At 45.6% G+C, this 23,905-nt stretch overlaps 1 protein-coding gene and 1 pseudogene across 1 annotated transcript; one reads left to right on the forward strand and one right to left on the reverse strand.

Annotated features, from left to right (window-relative positions):
- Nucleotides 1-5,080: 5,080 nt before the first annotated feature.
- LOC136515319 (transcription factor MYB2-like) lies at nucleotides 5,081-6,493 on the reverse strand (annotated as a pseudogene).
- A 10,486-nt stretch (nucleotides 6,494-16,979) lies between these two features.
- LOC136516391 (uncharacterized) lies at nucleotides 16,980-18,280 on the forward strand. Its single transcript, XM_066509779.1, has 2 exons — nucleotides 16,980-17,416; nucleotides 17,596-18,280. The coding sequence occupies exons 1-2, from the start codon at nucleotides 16,980-16,982 to the stop codon at nucleotides 18,278-18,280; spliced, it is 1,122 nt and encodes a 373-aa protein (XP_066365876.1).
- The last annotated feature ends 5,625 nt before the right edge of the window (nucleotides 18,281-23,905 follow it).

The following is a 23,905-nucleotide window of genomic DNA, read 5'->3' on the forward strand; positions in this document are numbered from 1 at the left end:
ACCACTATCCACAAAATAATGCAGTTCTAGGTGCATTCTAAATATGTCTAAAGTTTTACCAAATATATAGGTAAAAGTATTAATGTTTATGACACCAAATAAGTGTAGTATGAAAATATATCTCATGAAAAATCTAATGATACTTATTTGATATTATAAATATTGATATTTTTTATTTATATAGTTAGTCAAACTCAAGATACTTAACTATTACTATACTACAATTGCATTCTTTTCTAGACAGAGGGAGTAAAAAAATAGTGGGACGTCAATGTAAGCCGAGTGCTAGATTAGTACAGTAACTGTTCAAATCCATAAGAGGACCTACATTTTGTTCTAATTTTTGTAAGGAAGCATAGAGCACTTGTGCTTCTATACTCTCCGAAAGAAACTAAGGGCCTGATTGGCAGGACTCTGGCTCCTCTGAAGGAGCAGCTCCTCTGGAGGAGCTGAAGCCGTTCTGGAAAATGTTTGGCAAAATAGCTCCTTCGCACTAGACGACGTGAACCCACAGTAAGGAGCCGCGCGAAGCTCGTTTTTAGGCTTCTCCTGCGTAGGCAAAAAATGGCTCCAGCTCTTGACCGGCTCTCCATGCGGAGCCCTTTCCAAAATAGAGGTTTGGCACAGCCCCTGCAGGAGCCGGAGCTGAAGCCCTTGCAGAAGCCCTGCCAAAGAGGCTCTGAGCTATGCATTTAGTGCATGCAGATGCTGCAGTTCAATTAACAATGACAGCTCCTGAAAAGACATCTCATAAGTTTTACTAGTTTGGCAAACCTTGCAACACATGTATTTGACATGCATCCTACAATAAATTTTGCAGAAATGGGGGGGAGAATCCTCGATTAAAAACAATCTGCAAGGCACTGGTGCGGAGCAAAAAGCGTCAATGATGGCATGAAGCGATGATAGCAATGCAAATCAAGTAGGGCCTTGTTTAGATCAACTCCAAATTCCAAGTTTTTTCACTCTCTCTCCATCACATTAATCTTTAGTCGCTTGTATGGAGCATTAAATGTAGGTAAAAAAAATAACTAATTGCACAGTTTAGTTCGAAATCACGAAATGAATCTTTTGAGCTTAGTTGGTCCATGATTGGACAATATTTACCAAATAAGACGAAAGTGCTACTATTCATCGGGTTGAAATTTTTTGCAATCTAAACATGGCCTAGTTTGCAATCACCAGTCACCATCAATTGATAATTGGCATGTCAGAGTTTGCTTTTCTTCCTATCATGGTAATTGTGGTAAGAAAATCCAAAAGCTTACACCCAGAACGTTTATGTTTAACCCACAAGGACATTGACTTTACATGTATTGTGCCCACGAACCATCTTCAGGCAGTTACAAACTAGCATTGCATGTCATTTGTCAAGGACACGGAAAATATGGGAATGAAGCATATGATTGATTATTTATGTGGAAAGGGGTAATTTTTTTCTTAGGCAATTGTTGCAAGTGCAAGCAAACTTATGTCGGTGCTGATTTTATTGAGGAAATGTTAAAAAAAAAGCACATTCCACATATCTGCATAGTTGAACCTTGTAACAGATGGAAGGAGCAAACCGGAGGTCCAGACTATGTTTGGTAACTAATAAGGACTATTATACAGATCTGATCTGCCAAGTTGTCATCAAATGCGCCGTGATGGGTGAAACATTCAATTCATCATATTCATAGATATCCAAAACGCATAACTAATCCACAATGGGTTTTTTCCCCAGCGTAGGCAAAGCAAATGGTACCAGTCACCACCAAAGACAGGGGGGCAGAGACAGCCGTAACAAAAGCCTAGCGCCCTGTTCGCTTGGGCTTATTTGACTGATAAGCCATGGCTGAAAGTACTGTTGGCTGATTTGGTGTAAGAGAAAAATATTGTTCGTTGGCTGAAAAAGTACGGCTTATAAGACAAACAAGCCCAAACAAACAGGGTGTAGATAAAAATGGGACCGTTTTTGCTCACACAGAAAGCAGAGACCTGGGGGGACTGATATCGATTCTTCACCTGATGTGGTCTGGGTCGGGGATGCGGATGAAGCGGAGGAGGCGGACGACGGAGCCACGGCGGAGGGCGCCGCCACTGGCGAGGTGGTTGAGGGTAGGGGCGAGCGTTGCGTGCTGTGAGTGGACGTCGTCGGAGAGCAGGAGGTGGTACCGCGCCAGTGCCGCCGGTGCCATTGGGCACGTCCGTCACGTCCGCCACCCAGCAGCATGGCTGAATTTTTTATTTTTAGCCCTTTTTTGAATTTTTTTCACAAATTAGCCCCTGGAGGTATGATTTCAAAATCTGGACCCTTAGCTCGGCGCCAACGTTGGAGCCGAGCTTACACTGCTCGGCGCCATCGTTGCTGGCGCTGAGCTCGGGGCCACGTTGGCTCCATGGACGCTGACATGGCAGCCGGTTCGGCGTCGTGGATCTTGGCGCCGAGCTCGGCGCCAACAATCCTCGCGCCAAGCCCTCTTACGTATGGGCCCGAGGTTTCTTTCTCTCTTCCTCTCTCTTTCTCTCTACCGTCCCCGCCCGCACCGTCATCGCCCGCGTCCTCGCCCTCGGCGACCGTCATCGCCCGCGTCCTCGCCCTCGGCGGTCGTCCCCGCCCGCGCCCACGGCGGCCCCATGCCCGCACCGGCCATCCCCGCCCGCGCCTACGGCCGCGCCGTCCCCGGGCCCTGCAGCGTTCGGCCGCGCCAGGTAAAAATTGTGAATATGCAATGTAGGTGCTTAGTTAGCTTTTATTGTAATGTAGTAGTTCGATTATTTGTTATTTATTAGTTAATGTGATGACTCAGGTAGTTGATTTAGTTAGTGATCTAGTAAGATAGATATGTAGATAGATAGAAACATAGATACATAGGTACATAGGTATAGTTAGATATGTAGATAGATAGAAACATAGATACATAGGTACATAGACATAGCTATTTTGTGAGTACATTGTATATATATACATAGTTATTATCTTATTTACTTAGTTTGTAGTTAGAAAGTACTTGTTAGGTACTATCTATCATCTAATTTGGTCTAAAGGACATGTGTTTCGTTATGTGTTTGAACTAGATGGACAACCTAGTGACCATATATCATGGAGGCACCGTTGAATGCGATCGTTATGGATATGTTGAATTTGTTGACATGCAAAGCGTGCATGTGCTATTCAATGATAGGCCTTCATTTAGTGAGATGGTTGTAAGGGCTCGGGAGGAGCTACATTGCCTTGGAAATGATGATGATGGCATTGCAGTTGAGGGTGTACTGCACCTAGGTTCTCCTCCCAACATCCTCAGGCGAATGATCCTAATGGGGTGTGTGGATCAGTGGGAGAACTATGTGAGATCGGCTATGAAGAGCCAGCTGCAATGTTTGGACGTGGTTGTGCGTCGGGTGTTAGTTGATCCCATCCCTCATGGGTTTTCCCCACCAATGGTTCAGCAGGCACACTTCGACCCTCCCGTCCCGGAATCTGATATGGATGTGGAGGTTGCACCTACAGTTCCCAATGCTCAATCTGTCTCCAATGAGGTAGTTGGAGATGCTTGTCAGACTCATGTTGTTGTGGTAGATCCTCCTCATGAGATCCCTTTGACACAGAATCATCCGAGTAAGTGTCTTATCCGCATGGTTATTGGGAGCTTACCCCCTTCCTTACATCCATTTCTTTCATTCTTTCCTCATTTCTCTATTTATGTTGCAGGAGACATTCCTGACAATGTGGATGTGCCCCCTGTTGCTGCGCAAGTGCACAGTGGAGATGGATTCCGTGGCTTCAATAGTGTTGAAATTATAAATGATTCAGAGCCATATGAGATGGCAAAGGCTCTTGATTCTGATGATGATCGCCCTATTGGAGAGCTGACAGAGAGTGATGTTAAGATACTGAGGCATATCTTTTCCGGCCGCCGTGATCCAAGAGTTCACGAGTTCATCGATCTTGCTCATTCCGATCAGGCGTGTGCAGAAGGACGTGATGATGAGCTCCTAGAAGCTCCTGAGGCCGGTCCTAATATGGTAATTGAGAATGAGAGGGTATTCAAGGACCTCCCTGCATTGAAGAGGTGGTTGCAGGTCCTAACATGGTAATTTGAGGACGACCCCGTTTTCGCCAAAACTCCTCCCGATACATTTCTTGCATCTAACAAAACTTTTGTAATTTAACAAACAAAAATCAAAACATCACTAATTAATGTCAATGAGAACCATAACTACAATACAACCAATTTCGTTCTAAGAACCGAAAGCAATTAACATTAAACCCTAAACCTAGGGTTTCCCATTTGATGCACAACAATGAACCGATAACATAACAACATGCGCTGTGGTTACCTAGGTTTGCTAGCTTTTCCATACCTTGGCATCATCCTACGGTTGTATAATACAAATATTAAAAATTGCATGAAACCCTAAGTCATGACGATTCTTAGGTTGAAAAATCAAGGACTAGTTAGGCTTAAAAAATTCGTCTCGTAAATTAGTCACAATCTGTACAATTAGTTATTTTTTAGTCTATATTTAATACTCTATACATATGTCCAAACATCTAATGTGACTTAACAATGCCCGTACATAGTTCTTTGCTGCCGTGAGTGTGCTCTGCAGCAAAAGAGCCTTACATTAAATTCCGAGAAAGTAAAGGAACACTAGGGAGAAGTGCATCACATATTCACATCACATGAACCCCAAGTACATACAATGAATTTCTTTCCAGTTGAGGAGTTTCTGAAATGGATGCAAATTTTTTGCAAACTCTATATGGACGCACGCAGAAATGAAGCTGCTGAAGACATACTACAAAAACTTCTAGAATCTAGACTATATATATTTATGCACATGTTTCGAGTTGGTCATCATACTTAAGTAGCTATGAAGTATAGTAGTTTCTTTGCTGCCGTGAGTGTGCTCCTTGTCTTGTATATATTGTTTTCTCCGACAATATTCCACATGCGTATGCTGTGTGCATGTGTCCCTCTCACTCAAATCAGTGACTTCTGACTTGCTTGTCGACTACTCCTTGCTGCATCTGCATGCATACATGCTGGGTATGCTTGCATGGTTGGTGATGGTATGCATCAGCGCGCAGGTGAGCTCAGCACAGCTGCTGTAAGCAAAGTTCGTCCAGGCTCCAGAGGCCGTCCTCGAGATCCCCGAACCCAAAGTCGGGCAGGTCAATCATGGACATGGAGCTGGAGTCGTGGTCAGGGCCGCCGGTGTCGGTGGCGGTCTCGGTGGCGAGAAGCTCGGACCAGGTCGTCCGATGAACACGTTGTGGTTGTCGGTCGTCGTTGGCCTGCAGCTTTGGTCGTTGGTTGGGGTTGCCGTACTAGCCGCCCAGTGTAAGCTGCAGCAGTGTAATGCGATGCGTCGTCCGCCGTGAGCGACGACGGCCGCAGCACGCTGAAGGCGTCGTCGGGGCTCAGGGCCTTGGCCGTCGCCACCATTTGGCCTGCCGGCTCGCTGTAGTATTGGTGGTGATGGTGGTCAGCTTCGCTCGCCGCCGCCTGGCCTTGCTGCTGCACCAGGTGTTGGCTCCGGTAGTAGCACGCGGGTGGTGCGCTGGCCGTGATGGTCGCCGGCGCTGCTTGGACGGCCAGGGGCGCCGCCGCAGCAACCGGCTGCAGGTCCTCGCGATCGGCCTGGGCGCGCTCTCGGAGGCGAGGCATCCAGACGTATCGCACGACGTGACGGAAGCTGGCGCTGTTGACGTCGCAGCAGAGGTGCCTGGCGTGCTTCTGCACGCGGGTGCGCCAGTAGTTCTTGATCTCGTTGTCGGTGCGGCCGGGGAGGTGCTGCGCGATCTTGGACCAGCGGTTGCCCCAGCGCGAGTGCAGGTCCAGGATCAGCAGCTGCTCCTCCGTGGTGATGTTGCCCCGCCGCAGGTAGTTGAGCCACCGGAGGCGGCAGCTCTTGCCCGTGCGCTTCAGGCCTGCAGTGAGGCTATATATCTCTCCCTACTAAAGTTGGCACCGTGTTGACAAGTCTCGCAAGCTGTGACTTAGGGGCCGTTTAGCACACCCCTCTAGCCAGCTCCGGCTCCTTGCGTAGGTGCACTGTGCAGCAGTGTGGCACAAAGCCGGCCGGCTCCGACTCGGCAAAAACATCTAGGCCATGTTTAGTTCCCTAAATTTCCTGAATTTGGCACTATGCAAAAAGAAGATTCCCCATCACATCAAACTTGCGGTACATGCATGGAGTACTAAATGTTGACGAAATCAAAAACTAATTGCACAGTTTGGTTGTACTTTGCGAGACGAACATTTTGAGCCTAATTAGTTAACGATTGGACAATTATTACCAAATATAAACGAAATGCTACAGCGCGTTGCAGTGCCGCTACAGTGCTCTGGGTTTCCGACGGCGCCGAATCCGGATGGAAACTAAACCTGGCCCTAGTAAAGTGGAAGAGCCGGAGGAGCCCAAGATTTAGGGCTCTGGCGGCTCCGCCACAGTACTGCTACAGTACTCGGAGCCGGAGCCCCTCAAATAGGCCCTTAATCAGCATAGCAGCATTTTCCGGCTAACAGCGGCGTACTTCAGACACTGCCTCGGTGGCTAACCTCGCACGGTGTGGGCTAATTTGGTGTGGCAGTGGAGGCCCTCTCTTATTTTGGAGGGTGGATTAGGATGTGTGTGTGGTGGGGGTGGGGGGGGGGGGGGGGGGCGGGGGGGTGTTGCTCGGCTCTATCGATCCGACAGTAGTGACGTTTTTTGCGTCATGTTACTCGTGGGATGCATTATCATGAGGTCCTCCACCTCCTGGATCTCACTTGGTTAAAAAAAACCTAGTGCCGTTTCGATGCAAAATGCCTCGCCGAGACACGAATCACTTCTGTTTCTCTCGGGGCTTGCTCGGGCGAGCGCATGTCGTGGCTTGTGCGAGAAAGAGCATAGGGGCAGCAGCAGACATGGATGACGGATACTTAAACCGGAATACCACACACGCTTGCTCAGGGCTCGTACACTAGCTGTTGGTCTGTTGTACCGCCGACTGCACTTCCACGCAGGCAGGAGGCACGACACGCCTACATTGGCTGCAGCCTGCAGGCTTGTAGCACAGCACTAGCAGCGCAGGAAGGACTAGGCGACCATGCCTTGGCCATATGCCTGCCGCCTACAAGCACATGCACAAGAGCAATATACACAAGAAGTTTTGACTCTTGAAGTTCAGAAACAACAGAATTAGCATACAAATCTTAATATTTTAAATGAAACAAAGAACATCATAACTCCTTTATTCTTTAGTTTTGACTCACTCAGACAATCAGCGCTCACCGCACGCAAATCAACATTTTTATCATGATACCCACGTATCATTCACAGCTCATTTTGAGCAGTCACTTGGCACAGAAGCCTTCACTACCTCTGAAGAGGAGAATCAAGTCTGCCAGTCACTACTAATTTTGAAACTCTGAATCCACAGACCACAGTGCAAAAATGTGTAATCGGCTGGGCACTACTACCGGCAGAGCAACACCCAAACTTCTGTCTGACACGGCAAGAGACATGACGTCCCTCCGAGCACCGCGTAGGGCCACAGCAGGGGCTGGATCACGGCAGTGGGCAAGCACAGCAGCAGGCGCCAACGGTGGATCTCGATCGCTTTCTTGAGCTCGAGGCCAACGGCGAGCAGGTGCTAGGGGCCTTAAGTGACGGGCGATGGGATGACAGATTGATAGGGATTACAGGTGCAGAACGAGGGATAGATCGAGTGCGGCGCCTGGCTTCTGGCCCTGGGGCGGTAGTGCTAATAGGTTAGCTAGGGCGACAGTGTTGGGCTAGTGGGGCTGCCTGTTGGGCTATTCCCGGAAATAAGAAAAACAGGTAAAATACGGGTCATTTATGTTTAAATACGGGATTTTATAAAACTGGCGTGATGGAGCCCGTTTTCCGTCCTTGGTAGGGATGAAAACGGTACGGATATTTTCTGACCGTATTCGAAACCGAATCCGTTTAGAGGGGTTGAGATGTGTCCGTATCTGAGTCCGGATATCCAACATCCGATACGGTATCCGTATCCGAATACTCAAATCGCATATTTATGATGTCGATATCCAATCGTATCCTATCCGACATAGTTGACACTATCCGTATTCGAATCCGAATCCGGACAGAAATATGAAAACAAATGTAATATCGGTGATATCCGTCCGTATCCGATCCGTTTTCATCCCTAGTCCTTGGTCTGGCCACCCCCTATACGGTATCCTGTCCCATTTTTGGTTTTTTTTTTCCCAAAAATACAAAAACATATGGGTGAAATGTGAAAAACGATGCGGGTCAAGACGTGATTTAACCTGTCCGTTTTCAACCCTAGCATCAGGCAAATGAGTAGGCAACCAAACAATTGATATGTTCACCCTGTATGTATTCATTCAATCAACCAAACATCATAGTCCTGCATGCAGTAAGCCTGTCCCATTGAAATGGTGTCGAAGAAGGTCCTGCCAGAAAAAGCTAAGAGGGTTAATTCATCCGCGGAGGAAGGCGTTAGCGATAAAGGAGGCAGAGGCGGCAATGGTGTGTTTTGCCATGGTGTGGCAAAATTGGGAATTTGATCATGTGTTTTACCATGTCCCATGTCACCCTTGCTCCTACATTCATATAGTCACCAAAACTTGTACAATTGATTAGAATTAATCCCTATGACTATGGTGCATGTCATTTATATTCCCAATTTAAGCATAGTTGATGGTATGAAATAAGGAGTTCGTGACCATCAACAACACATTTAAGCATCGCACTATCTTTAAAATAATTGTATGAAGAATATACTCCAAGCACAGATGGATGTCAATTCAAAAGCATTTTACTTGCTAGGCAAAATATAAGCAATAATATGCAAATATTGAATACACTATAGATTCATTAGTTTCTTGCTCAAATGTATCAACCTATAGCCATTTGAATACAAGGTGTGCGGAATAATGTGGTTTGTCTGTTGTGATGAGGGTAGGATAAAACATACATTCCTGGAAACCTTTTTTCTAACCTAGTTTTCACATTAACATTATTTATGTGGTACAATGCAACCAAATAGACTTGTATGCATACATATAAAATATCTTGGGGTCAAATGCACTTTGTACACTCTGTAATCACCTAGAAGGATAGAATGGCATCTTGACAAATGAGAAAAAACTCAATCCATATAGATATAGATATAGATATAGATATAGATATAGATATAGATATAGATATAGATGGACTAAGAGGGAGTGGGAGAGAGAAAGGGGCTTGAACCTAAAGTCAAAAGTTGACTCTAGTCTCAAGATTCTAGTATATTTGGACATTAGATAGAAACAAAACTAATAAATGCCAATCACAAGGAAAGATATGCACATAGGTTTTGATCAATTCGCATTCATTTATGTACCAGAAACACATTAATAAGCCATTTGGTTAGACATAAAAGTATTGTTACTAACCACTAAAGATGGAGTCAACTGATAGTAGCAAATTGAGACGTTAGTTTCCTTCCAATCTGTGTGCTCGAGAATAGTGGTATGGCCTATGCACTAGGTGTTAGCCTAGTGATGGATGTGCATGCATGTATTCCTTAAAACCATTTCAGCATGCCAAGCACACGAAGTTGCACCAATATTTGTCCTCAAGTATTCTAAATCCATTATAGGGTCTGTATTAGGTATAACATATGTATATCTTAACCATCATGGCCTGCAAGAGTGCAGTCTTTGTGCTGCTGAGTTGACAAGATCAGTGTTGTGGCATGCAAAGTTGTTGCCTTTGTTTTATTGTTGGTTTTTATGAGTGTAAATTAAAATATAAGAATTTTGCAAGCGCACAGAGTACCATTGTAGCATTTCATCGGGAGTATTCCAGGTATCGTTATTTATATTTTTTACCACATGGAGAAATGATGGCAAAGGAAGGATTGACAATGTATATACTTATGATGCAACCATTAACTAAACACTTCCTCTAAGCAGGGGTAAACTAAAAGATATGTGTATGATAAATATATAATAATTTAGAGATAGACACTACTACAACAATCTTAACCAAGGTGGGGCAAAAAACATTAACCGAGGTGTTTTTTCCAACCGCCTCCATCGAAAAGTCATGGTTAATCGGGACTTTAACGGAGGCGGTTGGACGCCTGCCTCGGTTAATCAAATAAACAAAAAAAGAAAGCCCGTGGACAAACCCAGTGAGCCCATCCACGGGCCCACCGAGCCCATCCACGCGTTGTCGCCGCCACCGCTGCGCGCCAGTGACGCATCCTCGCTGGACCACCGGGATCCGCCCGCTCGCCTCTGAATCTGGTCGCCCGTCGCCAGATCGGGCCACACGCCACCGAGAAACTTCCCCCCGCTATCGGATCTGTGAGCTGAAGGGTGGGGAGGGGAGGAGCGCCACAGATCTAGAGCAAGGGCACGGCTATAGGCCCAGCCACAGCGCTGCCGCTGGGAGAGGAGGGGACTCCTCCGCACCAAATCCACCATCGGTGGGCTCGGGCTCATGGGATCTACCACCAGTGGACTCCTCCTCGCCGGATCCACCATCGGAGATGGATAGGGAGAGGCGCTGCCCTACGTGCCGGCTGTGGAGAGGGAGATGGAGGGGCGGCGCAGCACGGGGAAGAGAGGGAGCACCGCATGGAGGAGAGCGCCGCCCAGGGAAGAAGGAGGGGCGCTGCCCTGCCTGCCGACTATGGAGCGGGAAATGCCTGCCGAATATGGAGACGAGCGGGAGGGGAGACGAGAGGGAGTGGTAGCGCCGCATGGGGAGGGAGCGCCGCGTGAGCACGGGGGAGGGAGCGCCGCACATGCTCGGGGGGAAGAGAGGGAGGGCGCACCGACGGAGAGAGAGGGAGAGACTGATTGAATGAGTGAAACCCTTAAGTCACCGTATATATACTCAAGCGTGATATCGGGCCAAGATATGGGCTGTCTCGGCCACTATTTTCCAAGGCGGGCCATATAGCGTGCTCGCCTCCGAAAATGTATTAACCGAGGCAGTTGCGTTAGAACAACCGCCTTGGTTAATCAGCATTAACCGAGGCGGTTATCTTACAATGTCCGCCTTGGTTAAACATTAACTGAGGCGGTTGCTAGCCTGCCTACCCTGCCTCGAATAACCTGCCTCGGAGCCCCAAATGCAAACGCTATGCAAAAGATTTCCTGTAGTAGTGAGAGATAGATGCTCATAAATGTGAAATACCTAGTCTAAGCAATAATCAAGAGATAGATTCCTAAGTCATTTCAACTTATTATGTTATAATTCGAACAAGTATATACCTTTTACAATTATAAAAAAAGCCTCCATCTATGCATAAAGGACATCTCTAAAGAGGAGCATAGCAAAATATATTTCCTCCACACGAGTCCTACTAGTCCTACACACGGGAGATGGATTACAAAGACCAACACAGCTTGTCACTCACAGCGGTCTACCACACTGTTCCGGCATGCAGAGTGCATCCACAGGCAAAACAATATATAAGCACCATGCTTACATACTATTCGGCTACTCAATCCAATCGCGTGTTACATTAAGCTTTCTGTGATCCTATGTATACACTCAAAGCTAATCATAACTATATAAAATGCATACTTAGAGTAAACTAGTAGCATAACAACTAGAAACATAATATATAATAAGATCAAAGTCATAGTAAATATGAAATATAAAGGGATACAATGGCTATACCAATTCTCCAGAGACAGATCTAGAATCTTGAGGCAATAGCCCAACTCTACTAATCTCACTTGACTAGCTGTACTTTGACAATCTAATTCCTAAGAGCTTCTTCTCTTCTCTAGGATAGAATGATGAGGGAATGATGCCTTTCTAGAGGGGATCAAGGGGGTCCTTTTATAGGGGGCACCTAACACCCTAGTGGGCCCATGAATCCATAGCAACGATCCATCTCGTCCCTCGATACCAACCGACCTTCAATCACTGGTGAAGATTGATCCTCAAAGGTGGTGGAGACTCCACGTCAAAGGGGAGCCTGATAGGCTAGGCCCACTGGTCGGACCAACCAAGGGGTGGGGTCAGCCAACCCCACCTAGTCATCCTCTCGCTGTCGATCTTTAGGCAGTTTGTTTTTTACGGTGGATTAGAGGTCCTAGGAGTCTGTTTCGTCGTGGATAATTTTGTATTACTGACGTAGCATGGCCCACATGTCTCTTTTCTGGATAAAAACAACATGCATACAAATATTCACCAAAACTTGTGAAATTTGTTAGTTTAAACCTCTAACCTATGTTTGGTGATTGATTTTAAGAATAAATGCAAGTGATATTGATGTTTATTCTTGCGGAAGAGACCGTCAACATTTATTAAACATGAGAGCAAAATGTGTGATGCGCAAACATTGTGCGCTTATGAACAAGAGTTACTCTGAAGCATGGCCTTGAGATCAAGTTGGTTATCCCAAGGAGGTAGTTTACGGTAGATTCCAACTTAGCTGAGTTTCTACTTTTGTCTGTTCTAGCTTCCTCTAGCGTTTCTTTTGCTGTCTAAAACTTTCTATAACTCTGTATTTCTATAACTTGGTAATGGAAATGGGGATGCCCTCGGTTAAAAAAGAATGTCATACAGAGTCTTAATATTTAGATGAAAAAAGAACAACATATTGCATAACTCCTTTATTCTTTAGTTTTGACTAAACTAGACAATCACCGCGTGCAAATAAACATTTTTTCATGACATGACCCTCATATCATTCACAGCTAACTTGATCTTGAGAGTACTAGACTACTAGTAGACGTACTAGACTACGAGTAGACGATAGTCACTAGGCAGATAAACCTTTGCTACCTATGAAGATGAGAATCAAGTCTGCCAGTCACTATTAATTTTGAAACTCTGAATCCACTATGCAAAAATGTGTAATCGGGCACCGCTACTGGCAGAGCAACGACAAACTTCTGTCTGGCAGAGCACCGCGCAGGACGGTAGGGGCTAGATCATGGCAGTGGGCAAGCACACAGTAGGCGCCAGTGGTGGATCTCGTTTTCTTGACCTTGAGGCTGACGGCGAGCAGGTGCTAGGGGCCTTGAGCGATGGGCAACGACAATGATAGGGGTTGCAGCAGGTGCAGAGCAAGCGATAGAGTGCGGCACCTGGCGTCAAGGGACAACGCTAATAGGCTAGGGCGGGCGATAGTGCTGGGCTAGTTGGTCTGCTTGTTGGGCCTTGGATGATGGGGTACATTGTTTGTTTTGCTAACCCAAAAATAAGAAAAACAGGTAACATTTAGGACATTTCCACATCATGTAAATTGGAGATTTTTGCAATTCTGCCATTATGGAAAACTAGATTCGCTAGATTGCCATTCCTCAAACTGGATTCACCACTTTGCAATTATGAAACAGATGTAAGCCGCGGGAATGCATTTTGAAGAGTTTGGAAGTCATTTAATTCCTAGACAAAATCTAACCCACTTTCCACTTGTGCCTGCCGTCCGCAGGTTTGACCAGAGGAACGAAACACGCTTTAAAATGGATCGGCCTGGGGTCTTCTTCCTCCTCATGTCATTAATTCCCTCCTCCCTCCCAACGCAGCCTCATCCCTGCACCGGTAGCCTTGCCCCCCCAAGCCTCACCATCCCACCATCCTTGCCGATGGCACCGCCCCCATGCCTCGCCCTCTGTCGCCCCAGCGCGGCTCCACGCCTCACCCAAGAATCATGGGTACACGCCGCCACCGCCCAAGCACCTTCCCCCGGCCACCGAGGTGCCCACCACACTGCCGCCTACCGCCTATGGCATCCCGATGAGGATGTTCGCCCCTGGTGCAAACCGTCAATGGAGGGAAGCAGCAGTTCGATGGTGGCCATCAAGAGGACTGGTAGTGAAATCCTTCTCCCTCTTTTTCTTTATGACATGCAAATGTCAACTTGGGCCACAGTGGGGGTAGGGCTATGGGGCGGCACCATCCTGGGCGGCCTAGGCATCGGTAGAGTTCTTGATTACCCGGGCACCTGGCCAGTGCACAATGTTCCCTTTTGATGTGGTGGTGAGAACTAGGCCGAGTTGGGCACCCATCAGCATGATCTCTTCTTGTTCCTCCTCCGTGATCGGGGTGGATAACATATGTCTTGAGACCACCGTCTACTAGACAGAGGCGGTGTTCCTAAGCACAAGAGGGAGTCAAGCTAGGCTTGGACCGCAGTTGTCCGATGGCTTAGAAGCTGACTAGAAAAATATGGTTGTGTCCAAGTAGGACTCAAACTGCTTGAGGTGTTTCCACGTCCGAGTAGGACTGAAAATTGAAAATTCACCAAATTTCTCGGCGAGATCCTCTAGCACGTTTTGTTGAGGAGCTAGAAGAGCTTGATCCATGGAAGTTTCCATGAGCTGACCTTGGAGTATGTTGTAATCGTCTGTCGTGAAGGTCCAAGAATCAAAGGTGAACGTTGATCCCGCCAAGAACATGTTGTTGATCTGGAGATCTATCAAGCTTTTGATTGTCTTTTTACCGAAAGCTCCTACCTAGCACGCCAGCTATTGGTGTCTAATGATCAGCAACCTTGTTATGGGGTTACCCATAACTAGGATTAGTGGGCTTCGGCATAAACTAAACTCAACTATGAACGCGAGACATCAATTTATACTGGTTCAGGCCGCTAAATAGCATAATACCCTACGTCCAGTGCGGTGTGTTGCCTTGAGTTGGATTATTGTGTATGATGATGTTACAAGGGGGTGCCCCTGCCTCTCTTTGTATAGTCCAGAGGGCATGTGCATAATCTATTCCTAGTCGATTATAACAGAAGAGTTCTAATCCTATTATAGAGATAGACTTCCCTATAATCCGACTAGGTTGATCATTCTTGCCTTGGGAGACACGCCACCTTGTTCCGTGCCTTCCTAGTAGAACGTGGGCTGGTCCCATCTCCTTGTCGGGTAGTTCGATCATATGTGGAACCCTTAGGATCTTGGTCCATCACTAAGGTGGTTTTGTGAAAATGCTAGGTCAACAAACCTGGCACCTCCACATACCCACCATCCATTTTTTGTTAGTGCCTAGATCTATGGTCCTAATGAACTGTGGGTGAAGTATCGGTCGAATTAGAATTCATTTGGTTAGTTGGACGGGCCCATGGATCCATGTGATATACACTTAGCTTCATTCTATCCCTTGATGTGAACCATCATTCAACCGACATGTAGGATGACTCCTAAGTGTGTCTCTTCTACATGTGGATGAAGTAGACTCTTGTTGGGCCTATATATGGTTGGTTCGCCCGACCTTGGGCTGGGTTGTCCGAAGTCCAATTCTAGCTTCTGGGACGACACTGCTTTCCTTGGGCTTCTTGTTGAGTAGAGAGGCTCTAGACCAAGTTTGAGGGCCATTGGGATTATCCCTAGGTCACTCGACCCATAGTTGGGTCGCTCGACCCTCTTAGTGCCCATTTCTAGCCTGACCCGTGTTGCCATCTTCTAAAAGGCGTAACTTTCTTGTCGGGACTCCGAATTGGGTGATCCAAAACTTGATTTCATGTATCTCGACGAGCTCTTCAACATGGTATTGTCAAATTGGGAATTTGATCATGTGTATTTCCATGTCCCATGCACCCTTCTTTCTATATAGATAGATATAGATATAGATATAGATATAGATATAGATATAGATATAGATATAGATATAGATATAGATATAGATATAGATATAGATATAGATATATAGATATGGAGATAGAGGGAGAGGGAGAGAGAAAGAGGCTTGTACCTAAAGTCAAAAGTTGACTTCCAGTCTCAAGCTTCTAGTATATTTGGACATTAGATAGAAACAAAACTAATAAATGTCAATCACAAGGAAAGATATGCATTTGATTAGACAAAAAGTAATTTGATTAAAAATTGTAGACACAACGCTTTATAACCACTAAAGATGGGGTCAACTGATAGTAGCAAATTGAGACATTAGTGTCCTTCAATCCTATGTGCTCGAGAATAGTGGTATGGCCTTTGAACATCCTAGGTGTTGCATTCGTTTTATTAAACGTGAGAGAAAAAGTGTGATGTGCATACATTATCTGGTAGATATAGATATAGATATAGATATAGATATAGATATAGATATAGATATAGATATAGATATAGATATAGATATAGATATAGATATAGATATAGAGATGAAGATAGAGGGAGAGGCAGAGGGAGAGAGAAAGAGGCTTGTACCTAAAGTCAAAAGTTGACTTCCAGTCTCAAGGTTCTAGTATATTTGGACATCAGATAGAAGTAAAACTAATAAATGTTAATCACAAGGAAAGATATGCATATATGATTTGATCAATTCACATTCATTTATTTATTAGAAACACATTAATAAGGCATTTGGTTAGAGATAAAGTAATGTGATTAAAAATTGGAGACACAACGCTTCATAACCACTAAAGATAGAGTCAACTGATAGTAGCAAATTGAGACATTAGTGTCCTTCCAACCTGTGTGCTCGAGAATCGTGGTATGGCCTATGCACATCCTAGGTGTTGCATTCGTTTTATCAAACATGAGAGAAAAATGTGTGATGCGAAAACGTTGTCTGCTTATGAACAAGCGTTACTCTTTGAAGCATGGCCTCGAGATCAAGTTGGTTTTTTCAAAAAAAATAAGCAGCTAATCAGCCAGCCTAAATTGCACACCCAATATTGATTTGCGTCGAAAGACCTTTTATTGACAAATCATATTTCTTTAGTGAAACTAGTCATTATGTTACTATGAGTTAGTTTTACATGTCATGTGTCCTTGGTCATTGATCTGAGCAATTGAAGTATGTCAACTACAAAATTAGTGTATCACTGAAAAATTAATACAGATGCTAAATATCTATAGCATTACTATTAAAAAATCTTGTTTGACTATATATAAAACTATTGTACAATAAATAGAAACCAATACTAAAAGATTCACCATAAGGCCTATAAATACTTGGCCTTGTGCTTGCCATTTTCTCCATCCAAGCATCGTGTTTCATACGCTAACTTGTTGTTTAGTACTCAACCCTCACTACCCATGGATCCCAACTTCAATGGTGTGTGGAGCGCTTCTGAAATAGATATGGCGAGGTCATTCCTTGCTAGTCACAACACCAACAACACCTACACAAATGACACAAACAAGAAGCACAATGACATTGTTGATGAGCTCCAAGCAAGGTTACCAAGCAAAGAGAAGCATCAGGTAGTTCAATTATATGTTCATCTAGTAGTTGAGATGAATACAATGCAGAGCAACAACCAACAAGTTGTGGTGAGCAATGCTCTTGTGAATGATAACTTTGGGATGTCAATGGAGGATACAAACATGGACAACATGGACATGTTTCATGATTATATACTGGATGATGTGGAGGCCATGAAGATGGTAGAGGAACCACTGCACAGGCTGAATGTTGTTCCTAAGAAAAAGAGGCAAAACCCAGTGATAGCTTGGAGTCATGACGAGCACAAGTAATTCATTTCTGCTCTGTTTTCTTTAATGTTGTTACATATTTAATGTTATTTTTTTGTACAAGTAATACGCTAGTGGTGTATAGTATTTCATACCATGAGGCATTGAGATTTTGTTTTCACCAATATTGAGTGTACGAACAAGACTGACTTGTTAATTCTAAACCATATATATGCAGGAATTTCCTCCGTGGCCTAGAAGTGTATGGTCGTGGTAGCTGGAAGAATATATCTAGGTACTTTGTCCCCACAAGGACGCCAATCCAGATCTGCAGCCATGCGCAGAAGTATTTCCATAGGAAGGAGTGCACCACTAGGAAACAACGTTTCACCATCAATGATGTTAGCCTCTATGACACAGAGCCATGGGTGCAAAAGAACTCTTCTAGTTTGGAGGCTCTCGCCTTCGGCCACAGTGCTTACAACACAAATTATTATGACTTTGAGGGACAACACACTGTCTTGAACAAACTCGCGTATGCTAACGAGGCGAGCAGGACTAGAGGTCAGCACATAATAGGCAGTTCATCCATAGATCCAACGATGGTGCAGAGTAACTCTCTTGGATGGGAGGCGCTCGCCTTCCCTAGCGGTGCTAACAACACAAACTACTTTGAGTTTGATGGACAACATGATGCCATGAACAACCTCGCATGTGCTGACCAGGCGAGCAATAACCAAGTAGCCACTTGGACTAGAGGTCAACAGACAACAACTAGTCCTTCTGTAGCTCCAATGACGGTGCAGAATACTTCACCTAGCTGGGAGGTGCTTTCCTTCATTGGCAGTTCTTACAACACAAACTACTATGACTTTGATGGACATGTTGCCTCGAACAACATCACCAGGGGGCAACCATGGTGAGCAACAACCAAGTAGTTATCTAGACAAGAGATCAGTGGAGAGGGCTGGGAGCCAGTAAACAACTTGTATTGTCCATCAGTACGGGAGTCTTCCTTCATAATCAGTGGATGAAAATGGACTATATGTTTGCTAGTTATCTATGATTTAGTATCAAAAGGTGGATGTAAAACTAGCTGGTTGAAGACAATATATGGTGTTAACTGCTAGTACTATTTCTCTGTATGGGCTACAAACAATTTCACTACTAGAACATTGCAATGAAATACTATCATGTGTTCTTGCCATATCTATGTGTTTGTTTGTATGTGTTAACTATATTTTGGATGCCCTCGTATTCTTTATTTTGTATATCAACTATATCTAAATGAGCAGAACTATAATAAGTTTGATTTCTTCGTTAGAGATAAGGTTTGTTGTATTTGTTCATAAAAGTTTGATCGCTTCATCAGAGATAAGGTTTCCAAAGAAATCTTCTATCTTCTATAACTAAGTAGGAGATTATAGCTTATTTTACTGTTTTCTTCTTAAGCCACGTCATCTTCTTTTGTTGTATCCAGGCGTCCAACCAAGGCACAGAAATTATTGTGCGTGCACCATCCCTTCCTCTACCACAACAAGTGCACCTAAAAGTAACGCATCCAGAAGAAAACGAACGGGCTGCTGCAGTCGATTTTAAGTAAGTCTGCTCTGCCTTGGCCATGCCCTCCTCGCCAGTGCCGCACGGCGTTGCTCAGCCTCCGCCAGGCTTCTCCCACCCACCCTGCACCGACGCCGACGCGGGTCCTTGCAGTCCAATCCTCGGACACCCCGAGATCGACGACCGCGATGCGGTGCACCCGCCCCCACAGGCCGTGCAGGGAGCCGACGGCTGCCTCCGGCGACCCAAGGTGGCACTGCAGGTAGCTTCCTCTCACCTGCTATCGGAGAGTCACGCGAGCAGCGAGCAGGTGTAGGATGGGCTGCAGCCGGGCGTTAACTACGAGGGCCGGCAGAGCTCGCTTAGGTACCTCTTCGGAGGCGACGAGGCCACCGCAAGAGCCCGCCAAGCCGGCGACGGCGGAGCAGAGGCCTACACGAAGGAGCTCCACTGCGGACGTAGACTAACCTGGTTGTGGACTTGTGGTCGGCCTCCCTGTGGCGAGTGTGGCTGGTGCCGACGATACATATTGCCATGTGGCCGGCCTTCCTGCCGCGGGCGCGGCCATGGCAGAGGCGCGGAGCACGTTCAGCTCTCACGCTGGTCGTCCCGCTCGCAAGTTACGCCGGCCGTCGCTGCCGTCTCGCGCTTCACTGAGCATTCGTCCGTGACCAAGAGAAGCCAAGCCAATAAGAGGAGTCTCGAGAGGACAAGGATGGCCATTGTATGCACGAGAGAGATCGGGCGAAGGAGTTTTTTTTTAGCCAGTGGGTCCCACAGATGTCTTCCTCTTTTGTCATGTATTTTGCATGCATATATTTAATATTTCGAGCTAAAATCACGAAGAAACAAAAGAACATTTCTCCACCCGTGATCATGTATAATGCTACAAAATCCCCATAGCAATGCGCGGGGTATTATCTAGTTAACAAAGATAAGAAATTATAATGATTTCCATTATGGATGTTATATATATGCATGTTCTATTAGGATTGTGAACAAATTGAGTGCCACGTACGATTGAATCAAGATTTAGGAACTAGAAAGAAATAGACCTACATAAATGCTTGATAATCGAGCTTACATGAGGCACACGTTGTTATTCTAAGGGGCCTATAACCTAAACAAACCTCCATGTTTCCATATAGTTCATGAACATACATTTTTTTCCAATACAAAGTTTATATAATTAACTTTACAGATTTTTGGAAATGCGTAATACCACCTAATTTCTGTTCAACCTTCTACTTTCAATATTCTTCTATCTTATGGCATTGCAATGCGAGAACTAGAAGGGACTGTGTTAATTCCTTCCAAATGCACAAAAAACATTTGTAGGCAATAAGGGATTAGGTCCTGCATCCTTTCTAAGAGAAACAATCCCATTTATTTCCCTTCCTTGAATAGACATTGCCCAAAAGAACTAGCAACACAACAAGTGATGGTTGCCACATGTTGGCAATTTAAGTGCCAAGTTTAAGTCATTCTCTCCAGATGTGTTAGTTGCAAAAAGATTCTAGATGAACTAGCACTATGTATAGAAGTGATCAATTTTGTAATAGGCTTTATGTTCATTGAAGTTGTGTATTATTTTTTTCTATGAATCATAGTTATTAGGCCCGGATCAGACCGACTGTTCGACCAGTAAAAGACCGAACCAGAGACTAGCGGTTTGGTTTGCTTTAAAGAACGTGCGTGCAATCGAATAGTAAAAACCGGTTGAACTGGTCGGTTTTTACGAAACCGGTGAAAAGGGCCGGTTCCAAATGAACCGCCCGACTCGTGCCTACAACGCTGCAGTGTGGCGCACGTGCCCGTGGTGCTAGCGTGAGCATGTGCACCTGCCACTGTGGACCCCGCCGGGCATGCTGCTTCCACCGGTGTTAATCGTTTCGTGCATGGAATCATGGAGAGCTGAAGAGGATGCACGCGCCTTTGACTTTTCATTTCAAAATTGAACTTTACTAGAGCGTGCGCGTGCAGGAAATCTAATTTTCGACTGCACACTCCAATGTGAGAAGAAATTATTTTGGCCGCCAAAAAAGGAAAAAAACAGACCAGATATTTTATTCCCCGACTCCGACACCCTCGCCCCTCCGCCGGCCCACCGCCTCGCCGCGGGTCCCGTGAACTCTAGCGCCAGCGGCGGCAACCCTCTTCCCCTCCCCCTCCACTGCTGCCATCTTCTCTAGCTCCGGCGAGCCTCCCTCGCCCAGACCTGGCCCGACCGCCCCTGCCGTCGCCAGCTCTCCTAAGCTGCCCATCGACCATCCCCACCGCCTGGCCTACCTGCCTCCCCGGCCGGCCATTCTTTAGTCCATCGGAGTTGAGGGACAAGAAGGGAGAGCTCGCTGGAACCCTAGAAAGCAGATCCTGGAGGAGAGAGAGGAGAGAAAGAGAAAAAAAGTGAGGGGGAGGAGGAGGAGAGGCCTACCTGCCGCTGGATCCGGCGGATCCACCGCCGCCACCGCCGGATTTGGCGGATCTGCCGCCACCGCCGTCGGATCTGGCGGATCCGCCACCGCCGTATCCGCCATGGACGTGCGCGTGGGAGGTGGTGGGGCGCGGGCGCAGGCACCGGGAGGCGATGGGGCGCAGGGCGTGGGGAGGAGGACTGCCGGGGAGGTGCTCGCCAGACACCGGTGAGGATGTCACCGGAGAGAGAAAGAGAGAGAAAGGACGGACGGGTAGTGGGCGAGGGAGAGGTGTGCAGGCGGACGGGCGGGTCGTGGGCGAGGGAGAGGTGGAAGGCGTGCGGGCGCTAGCGATAAAGCGTGCACGCCCTTAATTAAGCATTTTCGTTCATAATTTTATATTTTTGGACTCGACTCTGAATTAGATTTAATATATTTATTTGATTATCTCAGCAAGCTTTTTGTAATGATGCACTTTATTTTAACACTTGAGATTATTTTACAACACAAAATATTTAATTTTTCACCAATTTCTAAGTGCTCCATATGTTATATTTTTCTTGTGCACTTTAAGCATGTCCTATAAAATAACTCTAGAGCATCAAAACTCGTGGAATTTGTTAAATTAAGACTTATCTTGCTATGGTGCATTATGATTGTATTTTTTATCATCTTATTTGTATATTTGTTCATCTATATATTGCTAACTATTTTGTTGTATATTATTATATTTCACTGGTTTGAAATATTTGTGGACGATTCAATTCAACTAGCGGTTCAACCTAGTTCTTAACGGTTGGACGAGTAAACCAATGAACCGATGGCCTCACCGGTTTGATGTCCGATCCGGTCCTAGTAACTATGCTATGAATACCTTGTTTGTTGCTATTTGTTTAGTAGGACAGTTGCTTCTTATTGGGACTTAACCCTTTTTCACTCGGATCGCTACCTAGATTTTTAAGAACTTCACCTAAAAAATGATTTACTTGCTTCTTTCTTAATTTATAGGCTACCATCTAGCATCTTTCTCTATCTTCTACTCTAGGAAGAGATGATGATTCAAGAATCTAGTACCAAAATAATGGTTGTCAAGCGAGTGGCTTCATTTCCTCTGTTTGTTTGTGACTAGCGCGATTTACTTTTAAGAGCAGGTTATAAGTGGCTATTGATACCAATGGTGGCAAACGGGTAAACCGCAAACGCACGATTGCCATTGTAGCTTTCACTAAGAGTGTTCCAGATATCTATTTCCACGGGGAACGTGAAGTGCACTAACAAAGATTCATGTTTGTCCTATGATGACACAAGGGGTTAATGATAGTTGGGCAGAGAGGATATTTATTATGGTTATGATATATGGTAAGTAACATAGATATACAAGCGGTAACCTCACCCTTACTAGGGCAAAAGACGAAACAACAAGAGAACAAAACCCTTGCCCAAAGCAACTAACTTGTTATGGGAGCTCTACTATTTTAATAACTTGCCTTAAAACATGTGGTGGAATACAAAGACCAGATAAGGTTGTCGCCACCTACTAGCATCCATGAACAATCCATGCGATAAATAGCATACACAGGCCAGATGTAGCCTAGACACCATGTCTACACTATATCTCACTACTCTAACCCTGATCCACTAAGTTCTCTTAGCAAAGTTAGAGCACTCTAACAAAGCAAAATGGCATACTAATGAGAACAAGTTATATATCACTTACCAGAATCAGATATCAATTACCATAAAGAATCTTAGATGTTTACTTACAAAGAAGATCGCGTGTGTGGAATGTGTAGCTCCTCCTTTGTGGTCATGACTTGAGAGTGAGGGGTAGGGGGTATTTATAGCACTTTTAGTGTGGGCCCATGGATCCTTGTGCTCCAAACCTTCTTCATTGGATCAAACCGCTATCAAATCAACGGTGGAGATCAAACCAAGCTGTGTTTGTTTGTATGTTGACTTGAGGAGAAGCGATGAAAGTGAACTGTGAAAAAAGGGTGGTTGGACGACGCCCTTAGGGTCGGCCTGACCCCCACTTGCATGTAGGCCCTCCACACTTGGCGGGGAGGCTTCCTTCTTCCTTCTAGTGAGTGTACAAAGTGGTGGGGCCACTTGGATATCTCCACCCTCACAGCACACACGCACGCTTGCTGCTCGCCTACTTGGATAACATGCTTGCTTGCTCGCCCGCTTGCATGGAGTGGCGGAGCGAAGTGGCTGCCCGCGCTTGCCTACCTCGGGGATGATGGTCCAGTGCGATGGCATCCCGTCTCTGTGCACGTGTGGCAGCCTGCCATAGAGAAGGAAAGGGGATTGAATTGCAGCCCCCTCGCCGCTGTTTGAATCAATCAATCGAGAAAAGTTAGAAAAAGAGGTGTGCTGGAACTATATTTTTGCACTCTAAGGACACTCACAAAACCATTGATAGTTTCTACAGTCTTGGATATTATAGCAAGAAGCTATTCTTCCCAATGCAGCCATTTTATCTAGATCCAAATAAACATCCAGCCAATCATTCACCTTTCAGTACCTGGATCCTCTGCACCCGCTATGAACAAACCGTGCTCTAAAACCATG

The sequence above is a fragment of the Miscanthus floridulus genome, chromosome 17 (genome assembly GCF_019320115.1).
Source record: "Miscanthus floridulus cultivar M001 chromosome 17, ASM1932011v1, whole genome shotgun sequence".
NCBI classification, from domain to species: domain Eukaryota; kingdom Viridiplantae; phylum Streptophyta; class Magnoliopsida; order Poales; family Poaceae; genus Miscanthus; species Miscanthus floridulus.

Bases quoted from the DNA above. Each gene is read 5' to 3' on its own strand.
- LOC136516391 (XM_066509779.1), top strand. From the start codon at position 16,980: ATGGATCCCAACTTCAATGGTGTGTGGAGCGCTTCTGAAATAGATATG. The intron at 17,417-17,595 runs GTAATTCATTTC...ATATATATGCAG, and splicing joins TGGAGTCATGACGAGCACAA to GAATTTCCTCCGTGGCCTAG.